The sequence below is a fragment of the Genypterus blacodes genome, unplaced genomic scaffold, assembly GCF_046128005.1.
Source record: "Genypterus blacodes isolate CSIRO-AG114 ecotype Tasmania unplaced genomic scaffold, CSIRO-AGI_Gbla_v1 ptg000129l_1, whole genome shotgun sequence".
Taxonomy (NCBI): domain Eukaryota; kingdom Metazoa; phylum Chordata; class Actinopteri; order Ophidiiformes; family Ophidiidae; genus Genypterus; species Genypterus blacodes.
Window position 1 is genome coordinate 209,104 of NW_027466931.1, and position 13,164 is coordinate 222,267.

Here is a 13,164-nt window from a genome sequence, read left to right on the forward strand (position 1 = left end):
ATCTACACTCCAGACAGGTAGGTGGCGGTAATGCACCAATAAGCTGGTTTGCAGAAGATGATCACGCTTTTAAGCTCCGGCGCCCGACTTGTGTCACCCCAGATCCGACAACAAGGCGGTCTGTCCAGAAGTCTTCAGCCAATACTAGAGCAAGAGAGGGAACCCTCCCGGAAGTGAACCAAAATTACAAACGGACCAAACGTATACATTTTAAGGGCAAGAGTTACGGTTGTTTTTCGGGGTCGGTTTACATGACAACAATGCAGCCATATTAGCGCAGAACTTGGAGAGAAGAGGCCGGCCATTTCAGTGTCACCTGATAGCGCCGGACCACATCACATCCTCCTTGTCGGATCCCGGGAGGCGCAAAACACAACGCGCTTCTCCAGTGCCTGGCTGAGCGTCGCTGGCGGTGAGTAAAGTGGCGGAACATTTGGACCGATGTTGAAATAAACACCGCGAAAATCGGCCAGGCTGCGCCTATTGGTAACTGTGAGCTCCGCGAGTTTAGAAAGCACATACGTTCTGAGCGGTTGCGCGTCTTTGTTTGGTCCTTCGCGCTTGGATGCTAACAGAACTAACGCAGTGTCCGTCCCGGTGTCCATGTTTGTTATTGGGCTCGTTGTAAAGTTGTATTGGTTCGCCCCTTTTCATCCAGAGACGCGGCAGAACAGTAGTGAAATAGTTGTCATCTGTGTGACGGCTTTAGCTAATATAAGCTCAAAGTATGCGAACGGAGACTAAACGTGTGGATGAACACATAGCCTAGTTTAGCACACCGAGCGGACATGGGGGGCTAATGCTAATGTGTCACAAAACAAATAAGTCTACGTGACTGAACTGACGCCGCTTGCGCATCCTTTCTTTACCTGTACGGTACACGTTAGCCTAGCTTAGCACTGTTGGCGTACCACCCACCCACACGCAGACACACACGTATAGACATGTACTTGATGAGGTGAAAATGCAGTACGAAGACAGGAAATACAAGAGGATAAGTACGACATTGACTTTTACATATCTGTTACTTATTGGTGTACAGCTTATCTCCCATGTAAACACAAATGTTGTGCCCCTGGTTGTATTGTTTATATCGGCGTTTTCTGTCTCTATTTGATGGCGTCAGCTGAGTGGCGGGAAGAGACGTGGGGAGGTCTGCGAAGAGGAGGGGACGTCGGCCATCTTGTTTCCATTCAGGCCAGCTAAGTGGAATAAAAATGAGTTCTGAAGAGGTAAGAAGGCACATCTTCATGTCGAAGTTGTTAAAAGTGAACAACACATTTTCTGTGGCTGCTACCGACTACAAGCTCCCAGAGTGCACCACAGGAAAAAACAGACATTTCCTGTAAAGACATACAGGACGTTTGATTATGTGTCCGTTTTACATCCATTAGGCGAATTGTTTAAGTCTTGCTCCCAGTAATCTGGAATGACACACATTGCAGGAACCCATGGTGATCCATTTCCTTTTCCTTTTTTCCTTTCCATTTGACTTTTTTCAGGTCAAACCTGAGCCTGAAGAGTCAACAGGTCAGCAGGTGAAGAGGGAGGATGACAATGGAGCAGTGGTGCGGGTGTTGGTGGAGGAAGAAGAGCATATGGTAAGATGCAACATTTGTTCAGCATGACATGTAAAACTGTTAACTGGGTTTTGTCATTATTCTTAATGCCCTTTTGCAATGTAACGACTTTATAACATTGTTATCCTTCTCGGCCCTTACAGTATGCTGTTTTTCTCTGTTAGATCAAAACTGAGCCTGAGGAGTTTGCACTGGACCCTGCAGGTTCATCTAAGGCTGAAGAAGACAACCACCAGCACCAGAATGGAGCCGTGATGGACAGTCTGCTGAAGGTGGAGAAGAATGAAGACGCAGATGAAAACGAGTATAGAGCCATGAGGGATAATGCTCCTGGGGCGAAGAAGAAAGACAGCATTGAGAAGTGTCAAGGTATTGCCACAGTGGATGTTGTGCTAGAGGAGGAGCCTGTGGACAGAGAAGATGTACAACAGGGTGTCGTGGTGGAGGACACTATGGTGAGAAAAGTTTCATCAGTCCTGACGTTTTTATGCCTTATAAATATTAGTCCTCTGTAGTGTGTACTTAGCCTGTATGACATGGTGTGTCCTCCAGACAACATGAGTAAATGTTTTTGATAAACTAGTTCTGTTCCCCTATTGGTATGGGTGGTAAAATCAAATGTCAGACAATGTTATCAATAAATGAATCAAGAACTCCACTAAAACCCCCAACCACAGACCTTAAAACGGTCAGCAGCATGCAAAAAACACATGTTAAAAGCTACAGATTCATGCCTGTCGTGGTTGTTTTGTAATTAATGGTATCTACCACTAGTTCCTTAGCTTGAATTGACAGGAAGTAGACCTTGTTAATAGTTTCAACATGTTCATTCACCACTGGGATATAATTCACTAGCTTGGCAGTAACAGCAAACGGTGACGACACTCATAAATTATGATTGTTTTAGATTGCCTTTACTGTCATTTAGAAGCTGAACGTGTTCTAGAAAAAATCGATTAATGTCTGTAGTACCGTTTCAGAGAAAGTCCCACAGGCTAATGTCTACTTCCACTGCACTGCGTTACGTAGCCAATCGGTAAGAATGGATGTAGCTTACCCCAACCTTGGATAAATTGTAGTTTTGCAACTCCCTTCCCTGGTAGTTGGTATTGTGAAGCCGCTTGACAGCTCTTGTGCACGGACTAAGCGTTGTAGTTTCATGGTTTATCTTGGATTTTTAATCTAAACAAAAAAACTTTTTAGCCATTCACCCTTGAGGAGGCATTGGAATTAATTTTTCAGAGGAGGAGGGTGCGTTTGCTGACGGAAGAGACCCACTTCTCAACAAGTAAGTTGCTTTTTTTGGTAATTTGAGCTATTTTGCAATATATTTTTGTATTTGTTCATATAATTAGTATGTAGCATCTGTAGTACAGACATAGTAATAACATTATGTACATTTATGTATAAGCTACAGAAACTCTGAATGTAAGAAAGGTTCAATTTGCCTTAACATTATTTTTATGATTTTAATTATTAATTAATTTCATTGTAATTTTAGTTTTCTAAAGAAAGTATTTTGCCAGACAAAAATATTACTTGAAATTATTGAAAAAGAATTTCTGATTACTATTTCAGATTTTTACATTGACTATGATCTTTGTTCTGTCTCATTTCAGACATGATCAAGCTCTTGCGTGTTTTTCCACTGCCCCCCCTTCCCTGGTCACTCAAACTAATGGAGCCTCTGCCCATCCCTTGCTCCCCAAGGCTGCTCCTCTAGTTAAACGGAAATTGCAAGGTGCAGACACATCTGAGCTCAGGTGGATGAACAGGGAGAATTAGGATGAGCTGCTTCGCCAGTTCTCTTTCGTTCCACGGAGGACACCTCGACCACAGCTGGATCCTCTGAGGGACTACAGTCCCATGGGACTCTTCCAACTGTTTTTCACAAAAAATGTGTTGAACACTTTGTGTGCTAACACAAAGAAAAACATTGGAAGGAAGAAAATACAGGTGATGAAGGCATTAATCGAAGTAAATTCAGAGACGATGCTGAAATTCATTTCTCTGGTTATTTACATGGGACTGATGAAGGCAAAATAAATGAACAACTTATCGAGAAATGATCTGCCACAAATTTCCAGTCAGTGTCATACCTGTCTGGAAATTTGTGGCCGTCATGTCCTTTCTTCACATGAGTGACCCAGAGAAGGACAGCACCAATGATCAGCTGAAAGGAACACCGCAGTACGATGCCCTATTCCGCATCAGGCCTCTTCAGGACCAGATCTTGGATCCATGTAAGGCCTACTACCACCCTTTCCAGAACATTTCAATAGATAAGCGCATGGTTGCCTGTGATCCCAGCAAACAGGAAACATCCGCAAGGTGGGGCTTCAAATTGTTTGTGCTGACTGACAGCAGAATTGGTTATGCGTGTAACTTTTCTGTTTACCAAGGAAAAGCTGTAACCTCGAGTGGAAATGGTTTGAGTTTTGCCTCGGTGGTAGACCTCATTCAAGTGCCACTGCTGGGGACAGGCTACCACCTATATGTGGATAATTTTCACACAAGTTCCATGAATTATGCAGCTTGTGGAATCATATGGGAGAGGAGGATTGGTTACCCCAGGACAAACCTCAACAGTCTACCAAAAAGTGCAGAAAATGGCGACATGAGATGGATCAGGGACGATGGACTGCTGTTTGTTAAGTGGAAAAATACTTGGGCATTCAGCATGTGCTCAACCATCCACAAGGCTGACAGTGGACAGACGATGCAGTGGGAGGTTAGGAACAGAGACGGAAGCAGGTGCAGCCGTGCTCTTCCTGTACCTGATGCTGTACTAGACCACGACCGGTACATGCAGGATTACGACGACTCTGACACTCGGACAAAGTACTACACTGTGCTCCAGGAGAACATGCATTGGTATAAGGAATTTTTCCTCCACTTTGTTGATATAGCTGTTGTCAACAGCTTTATCATCCATAAAGAACTTGCACAAGCAAGAAGCAAAACAGTGCTGACTGAAAAGGCTTTCAGGGAACAGCTCTGTTTGGAGCTGGCTGACTGTGGAGGCAACACAAGGAGACCCCACCTGAAACCCGCCCACAATCCCCAGAACTGACTCATCTTGGACGCTTTCCTGTGCCTGTGGTCAACACAACAGATCTGACACAAAGAGCAGAAAATTTTGTGCCTTAACCTGAAAAGGAACCAATGCAGGTCTCGCGATGGCCTCTGTTTCACGCAGTGGCATGACCTGAAACAGTTGGAATATAGCAGACTGTTACAAACAGAAGACTGTAAATAATTGCACAATCCAACATTTGTATTGTGGGTTTTGGTTCCTGTTTGGATGGGTTTTTGGGAACACAAACCCTTTCATGCACGATGTCCACTTGAGTGTATGGAAATAAAAAGTTTTTTTTATCATAATAAATGGGTTTTTTTTTTTGTCAAAGTTGCACATAGGCCACTAAAGTGGACGTTAAAGCATCACCCTATATTGTGCCACCCAGTGGCCAGCCGTTGGAACTGCACCTAAATTGACAAACAAACAAGATGGCTGACAGAAACACAGACATGCCAAACTGCTCAGGTATATCCATCCAAAACTTCTATGGAAGAAGACACTTGCAGGTAAAATATTTTTTGTTACATCGAGTAACATCTAAAGAGCAATATATCTTAAATTTCCCAAGTATTGATTTTATTTAGTGAGCGATTGCGATGTGGACATTGCGCGTCAGTGACTACAATTCATGCTATTACCGCCACTCTTTTTCTTCTCGAAAAGGTTTCATCTGCAGTAACTTTTTAGGGTATAAATAAATGTTTTCATGTTATTAGAATAAATTAATTATAATTTATGTAAGAATGTTTTGTTTATATCAAAAAAAATGTTGTGCATCATTATTTACATTATATGAGTAACATTTAGTGTATGTTTATTTTGTAGGGCTCAAGTGCATATTGTGATAAAACAGCCTACAGGATAGTTGAGGAGATTCCATTTGAGTCAAGTGAAGATGATGAAACTGACAGTTGTGACAGTGAGGATCAATGGTTGCCAGAAAAACAATGAATAGCAAATCCTAGCAGTGACAGTGGGCCTGAGGATGCTGATGGAGCTGTGGATACTGAGGATGTGGGAGGGGCTGATGATGTGCCACCTGCCAGAGCTAAAGCACAGAAGAAAAGCAAACATCTTTGGAGAGCCAAGGACAACCAGTTTGAGGCAGACTTGCCACCTTTTTTAGGAGAGTGGAAATTGAATGTCAATGGATCAGAACCAATTGAATTCTTTACACATCTATTTCCTGAAGAGCTGGTGAATGAGATAGTGCAAAATACAAACTTGTATGCACTCCAAGAAGGAAAGGAAAACCTGGCAGTGACAAAAGAAGAAATGATGACATTTCTAAGAATCAACATGGCCATGTCATACATCAGATATCCGAGAATAAGAATATACTGGTCATCAGAGGCAGGGCTTCACTTTGATTTGATTGCAAATGCCATGCCAGTGAACAGATTCTGAGGTATATTCACTTTGTGGATAACTACTCAAAGAAGCCAGGAGATGCTGATAAGCTCTTCAAGCTCAGACCACTGTTGGAATCACTCAAGAAATCCTTCCATTCAGCTGTCGACCCTGAAGAATTCCAATTCATTGATGAGCAGATCATTCCCTTCAAGGGCAGACTGTCTATCGAGCAGTACATCCCCAAAAAAATGAAACCCTGGGGTGTGAAAGTGTGGGTGAGAGCAGGGACCTCTGGATATACTGTATGTACCGTTTTGAAGTGTATCAGGGTGCAGCCAGGCGTGGTGAAATCAGCCAAATGGGATTGGCTCCAGATGTCATCGTGCGCCTCTGTGATGATATAAAGCAGAAGAACCACAAGGTGTTTTTTGATCATTTCTTTTGCACCATCCCACTCATTGAGGCGTTGCAACAACAGGGCATCTATAGCACTGGCACGTGTAGAGTCAACAGGCTGCAGGGAGCTGGAGCAAAACTGAAGAGTGAAAAGCAACTAAAAGAAGAAGGAAGAGGAGCATGCTCTGTTGTCACCAATGCTGAATCGTCAATGTAACCCGTTGGCTGGATAATAAAGGGATCCACATGGCCTCTTCCTGCGTTGGCAGGTCCCCAACAGATGAGGCCCAGAGATGGTGCGAGAAAGACAAAAAGATGCTCAAAATCCAAAGGCCATTTTCTGTGAAGCTTTATAATCAGCACATGGGAGGGGTCGACCAGTTAGATCAGATGGTTGCAATGTATCCCCACAGAAGGAAAAACAAACGGTGGTACATCAGAGTGTTCTTCCACTTCTTGGATGTGACCGTTGTGAATGCCTGGCACCTCGAAAGAATGTCTGGATTGGAAAAGAGGGATCTTCTGCATTTCAAGGCATCTGTGGCTCGTTCACTGATAAATGCAGGTTCGTTTCAGATTAGATTCAGCTTTATTTGTCACATCACAGATTTGACAGATGTAAAAGTAGTGGGTGAAATACTTTTTGTTGTTTTGTTGCAGGCTTCATCCAAATACGCAAAAGAGGAAGACCAAGTGAGGGCTCACCTCCTTCTCCTCTTCCTCCTGGGAATCGCAGAGGCAGAGCAGTGTCCAAGACACCCGCTGAGATCCAGTTTGCCCCTGGAAACCACTGGCCCCGGCTAACCGATGTAAAAAAATGCAAACCGATGCAAGGATGCTGCATGCACACGAAAGAGCAAGTATATCTGCATGCAGTGTGATGTGGCTTTGTGCCCTGGGTGCTTTGCCAATTTTCACACAAGATAAACTGATGTAGTACAGGCTAGTACAGGTCAGTTAAACTGAAGAGACTACTAAAATCTGAAAGAGAGAGTCAATCACAATGTTTACAGTTGTTATTCTATTAGAAAAGTTTCATTGAAATAGTAAAACTCCATGGGAGTTGTTTTGTACAGAATTTTTGCACTGGACCTTTGTGCTTCATTTCCACTGCATATTGGTTTTCACTGGACAGTTAGATCTATATTGAAATAATAGAGCTCCATGTGAGTTGTTTGTATTGTATTTTGCACTGGACTTCTGTGCTTTATTTTGACTATCTGGTTTTCACTGGACAGTAGATTTATATTGAAATAATAGAGCTCCATGGGAGTTGTTTTTGTATTTGTGCTGTATTTTGCACTGATTTTTGTTAGTTTTCCTAATAAATGGTAAATGGATGGTAAATGGACTGCATTTGTAAAGTGCCTTTCTAGTCTTCTGACCACTCAATGTACAAGTGTACTACAAGTGTTCTTTCACCCAATCACACATATTCATACACTGATGGCGGTGGCTGCCATGCAAGGTGCGACTGCTCTACCTCTGAGCCACAGCCGCCCTAAAACACTCATTTTAGTTTTCAATTGAGAGTAGAAGCACATGCGTTTTGTGTTTGTTGAGCTGAGGAGTTAAGAGTGAGTATTAGAATATGTGAAAATGTGTTAAACAGCATTACAAATACAATTTATTTAATATTATTTGATTTTTATCATTTTATTCATTGATTTGTTAAATACACACTGTTCTGTTTCTGTTCCTCAGACGCACAATATCCACTTGAGTGGACATTTCAGTAACTCCTTAAATAATTGGTGTAAAAAAAACAAACAAATTAATTTGTTCTTTTTATGCCTAATAAATAAAAACACTTGGGAAAAAAATCCTGAGGCTTTCATAATTCGTGCATTTTTTTTCAAATTGTATTTTTTTCCCCGTGTGAGTTCCTTTCTATTTGCTGGTTGGCTGTTAAAAAAGTTGATATGTTGAAATATTAAAATGCACATTTTAGCCATCAGGAGGTTTTGCCCACCTAAGGGATACCGTGTAGTCAAATGCCTTATACAAGCTCAATTTTGGTATTGCGTGAACAGGACATTTTGGAGCACAGAACTGTCTGTAAAGAGTTTTATTAATTTCATGTTTTTAGAAAGTTTGGATTTATTTCACTTGTTGTTGACTTTGTTTTCGATAAATAAATTTTGTGATTTAAGATGTTCAAGTGTCTTTTTTAATGTCTTTGCTATGTTTCTGTGATGTGTGAAAAGCAATGACATAGGTAAGAATGGTCAATTGCTGCTTTAACAGGCATTAATATATGTATGTGTGAAGTAAAAGTTAATAAGGATGTGACTGGTGAGATGTGTGGTTGGTGTGACTAATGGGTTAATGGTGGAGGTGGGATTACATCAATGTTCGACTCTCGGTCCTCGTTCGCAATGGTGATTTACAGACAAGATTAGGCAGGAGTCTTCATGGACTATGATGTTCTCTGTTGGCTTTGCGATCTGTAGGGAAGTTTAATGTGGAGGGGTAGAGGTATCCACTGGAGAGAGGAGGAAAGTCAGTTGGAGCAAAACGGGATCCCAAGGGCAAATTGCACAGACCCAAACTTGTTGAGCTCTCAAGAGATTCACTCACTCTACAAAGTGTTTCACCTTTTCCTTACAGTACTTGTTGACTTTTGTTCTCATGCTGGTATTTAGCCTTAGATTAGTTTACCATTTCCCTGTCTGCATTCCCTTACGACCCAACTCAGAAAGAGCTGGACCCAAGTGCACGGGGAACGTTGTGATCGCCATGATCGCTGCAGAAATCGGTCACAAAAATTCCAGTTTATAGATGGAGCCAAATAGGACATTATTAGACATTATCAGTTAGTATATATCAGTCATTTAATTAGATTTGATTTAGCTTCCTCTACCACTGCATCTTAGTTAATCTATCTTCATCCTTGTCTTGTTTTAGGATCAGAGAAGCTCAACCAGGCCCAAAACTCACCAATGTCAACTCTGTGACAAAGCCTTCACAACGTCACACCAGCTGAAGGACCACCAGAGTGTACACACCGGAGAGAGGCCGTTCCCCTGTGATCAGTGTGGGAAATCTTTCACACGCCTAAGGACCTTGAAAACCCACCAGCGCATTCACAGCGGGGAGAAACCGTACCGCTGTGACGAGTGTGGGCGGTCTTTCACTCAGTCCAGCACCCTGAAAATCCACCAGCGGAGGCACTTGGGAGAAAAACCATACAGTTGTGAGTTCTGTGGCAAGAGCTTCAGTGAGGCACTGACATGTGAGCAACACAAACACATCCACACTGGAGACAAACCATACCAGTGTCAGCATTGCTCCAAAACCTTCATCACACAGTCCAATCTGACTCGTCATCAACGTATTCACACGGGGGAGAAACTCTACTCCTGTGACCTGTGTGGGCAGAGCTTCCATCATTACTCCTCATATACACTCCATCAACGCAACCATACCGGAGAGAGACCTTACCAGTGCCGGTTCTGTGGCAAAACCTTTACTTCCTCGTCAAACCACTCTGAGCACGAGCGTGTCCACACAGGTGAGAAACCATACTCCTGTGACCAGTGCGGGAAGAGCTTTAGTCACCGAACGACATGGCTGCTACATAAGCGAATCCACAGTGGAGACAAACCGTATCAATGTCAACACTGCCAGAAGTATTTCCACACAGCTTCGATCCTGACAAGACATCAACGGATCCACACAGGAGAAAAACCATACTCGTGTGATCAGTGTAAGAAGAACTTTACTTTCTTGAATCAGCTGAAGAGACATAGATGTGTCTGAATGACTATCTCATATTTACCACAGCCAAGGCACTGATGTTTTGTTGCACTTTCTGATTTCTGAAAAAGTTCACTGATTTCAGTGAATCTCGGTGGGCAGGTTGGACATCTTTCAGGGAAGAACATGTTACATTTTGGTACCAACTGGCTTGATGGTTGCGCTGTATTGTCCACTTTTACATTTTGGACCAAAAGCTATAGAATCAATATTATTTGGTCCCACGAGTTCTGTTAATATCCTCCCACTGCACCACGCTAGTATGTCCGCCATTTTCTTTAATGTTTTGATATAATTATCTGCCAAAGTTGAGTGGGCGTGCCTCATCCTTTACAAAATGAAAGCATAGACTGTAACTTAAACTTGGTGAACATTTGACATCAGTCGACCTGATGGTGGTGCTACAAGAATAACTGTTTTTATGCTGAGTGCCATTAATTTTAATGCTATCATTCATTTACTGGTATTCATTATTGATGTATTTTATTATAATAAAATTTCATGAAACCTAGAATGTTAGGTGTTTTTCAGCGAATTTGTGCAGATATTAAATTTTTTTAAATGTCAATAATAAGTGCCGGCACTTGCTATTGACATTTTTACGCATACTATAAACATATTATTCAACCAAACATCCTGTCTGGATTCATGGGTTAGAAACCTTCAGGTTATCCATATGGGGAGAAACCATACTACTGCGACCTGTGTGGGAATATTTTTTTGTAATGATGTGATTGGTCAATCGTTATCATGTTACACTTAATGTTGTAAATCCTGATCATAATTCTGCAGGTATAATCATTGAGTTTTATATTCAAGTGACATCATCCCGACCCTATAAAAAATGGTCAACATTTATTTGTCGTAGGATTTCTTCACTTGCAGCGTGTCGGTGATGCAGTTCTTCCGTGTTGGCTGCAGACGGCGTGTGCAGTTCATACAGCCAGCAGTAATCTTGCACAGGAATGTTCTGCTCGTACAGCTGCTCCAACCTGTTTCCAGTGACTGAAGACGTAACAAATGCATCAGGACGACCACAGCTTTGACAATTGGACATAAATACTTCATTATATGTATTGTTTACATAATTTATTGCATTTGTAATTGCACAGGACTGATATTAGGTTTTCCTGTATCATCCTGCAATGGTGATAGTTAAATTGCACCTGAAAAATGTGCCACAACTTATAACATGGAGGGGTGGTGGAATAAGTTTATTTCTGTTTTATAGTTGGTGTTTGGACAGGTGCATATGGTGTCAAACTAGCAAATGACAAGCAGGAGGCAGGGCTGAGGTTTGCTGCTTGGTGAGTTTCACTCAAAGAGAGAAGTGAGGTTATTACAATAATTACAGGGTTAACAAGCAGGGCCTGTACTCAGCAGACTGTAACACACACACACACACACGTATAGTGTGTCTATAAACTCAGGAATCTGTCAGGCTAACGGCTAACTACCAATCATGTTTCCGGCTGCTCTTCCCCTTCATCTGCCTCATCTTTGTGTGTTTGTGTGTTTGCATCTATGCCATCTCCCTTGAAGCAGATGTTACACAAATCACCAGGCTCAATCCTCTCTCTTTTTTCTCTGTGTCTTACCTGAGGCATTATGGCAGAGGTCAAGTTTTAGGGTGGATTCTACATCTGCACTTTACACACATGCACACACAGATAAGGGCAGATTTGCTGTGGGTAAGTATTGAGTCAGAATGATGTATTTTTTTGCTGTTGTTCACTATGGACTGTATACTGTTAGTGAACACCAAATGTCTGCAAAATGCGACAGCTAACAAATAAATATCAGAGATTGATGTCAATAACTTTATAAAATCTCTATAAAAGCTTGCACAGGAAAACGTGAATGTGCGTGAATGAGACCCTGCGACACTTAGAATTCCTTTATGTTGCAGCAACTCGCTCACACCAAATGTTCAAGCAAAGTCCAAACTTTACCTGTGTTTTTAGAAGAAAAGATGGTTTAGTTGTAACCTGTTGGTCCCTTTCATTTGAGCCAGGGATCACACACACACACACACACACACATTTAAACATAAACACACACAAACACACTGCCTGTCTGTCTGGCTTTGAATCTGTCAACCTTTTACTGGGTTTGTTTCTCTTAATTCGCGCATGAAAGTGGAAGAATATCGATTAAAAAACCATCTACTCATTTTTAAATTTTGTTTGTTGTTGAACATGACCGTAACCGATAGATTTATCAGCACTGATGTGATTTATCAGTCGATTACGTTACGTTACATTAATATCTCAAATAAATACGATTTGAAATAAACCTGGGTTAACTAATTAATAACCCTTTGGATATTATAAGTAATATAGCTGAAGGACATCAGTAATAATTGAAATATTTATCAGATTATTTGACTGTACAGAAAAAATACTATTACATATAAGAAGAATTAACATATTTAGTATGTCACTCAACATTCATTAAACACATACAATTCCAATTTCACATCGGAAAATTTGATCAATATTTGTAATTAATATAAAACCACAGAGTAGGTATATACATGGAAGAACATGCAACATACAAACAAACATGAATAGCTTGTATTCTATTTGAAAAATATACAAAAAAATATAAACAAAAGTGGCATATATACCGTACACAGATTTATACTAATGTAATAACTTATTAATAGTACTTTTTCTGAATGACGAGGTCTTGCTGGTGGTTTACATTTGAATCACTGAATGGTTTAATTGACATTAAATTGGCTGAAATAATAAACAATCATTAATTGTCGATAAATTGAATCAATCAAAGTTGTGTTTGGTGATGGTGGGCATTTTAAGCTGAAAATTCAGTTCAGTCCGATACTTTAATTGGAAAAGTCTTACAGGATGTCATGGGAGGACTGTCCCGAAGGTCATGAGGGTGTCATCGACATGCTCCCCGCCGCAGTGTGACATCATCAACAGCGATCTGTCCACGCTGTCCTCTCCCCCGCTCGGCCTTCAGTAACAC

The 13,164-nt window shown here is 41.4% G+C and overlaps 1 protein-coding gene across 3 annotated transcripts; it reads left to right on the forward strand.

The window, feature by feature from the left end:
* The first annotated feature begins 89 nt into the window (after positions 1–89).
* LOC143010712 (uncharacterized) lies at positions 90–10,744 on the forward strand. 3 transcript variants are annotated; one of them, XM_076163205.1, is made up of 5 exons: positions 90–412; positions 1,127–1,232; positions 1,503–1,601; positions 1,745–2,035; positions 9,319–10,744. In XM_076163205.1, the coding sequence occupies exons 2-5, from the start codon at positions 1,218–1,220 to the stop codon at positions 10,171–10,173; spliced, it is 1,260 nt and encodes a 419-aa protein (XP_076019320.1). In that variant the 5' UTR covers positions 90–412; positions 1,127–1,217; the 3' UTR covers positions 10,174–10,744. The 3 variants fall into 3 exon arrangements, with proteins under 3 accessions (XP_076019320.1, XP_076019321.1, XP_076019322.1); XM_076163206.1 differs by lacking the exon at positions 90–412 and adding an exon at positions 419–998; XM_076163207.1 differs by lacking the exons at positions 90–412; positions 1,127–1,232 and having other exon boundaries at positions 1,518–1,601; positions 1,724–2,035.
* Positions 10,745–13,164: the final 2,420 nt, after the last annotated feature.

Excerpts from the sequence above, each read along its gene's own strand:
- LOC143010712 (XM_076163205.1), top strand. Across the intron at positions 1,602-1,744 it reads TGGAGGAAGAAGAGCATATG|ATCAAAACTGAGCCTGAGGA; the intron begins GTAAGATGCAAC and ends TTTCTCTGTTAG. Across the intron at positions 2,036-9,318 it reads TCGTGGTGGAGGACACTATG|GATCAGAGAAGCTCAACCAG; the intron begins GTGAGAAAAGTT and ends GTCTTGTTTTAG.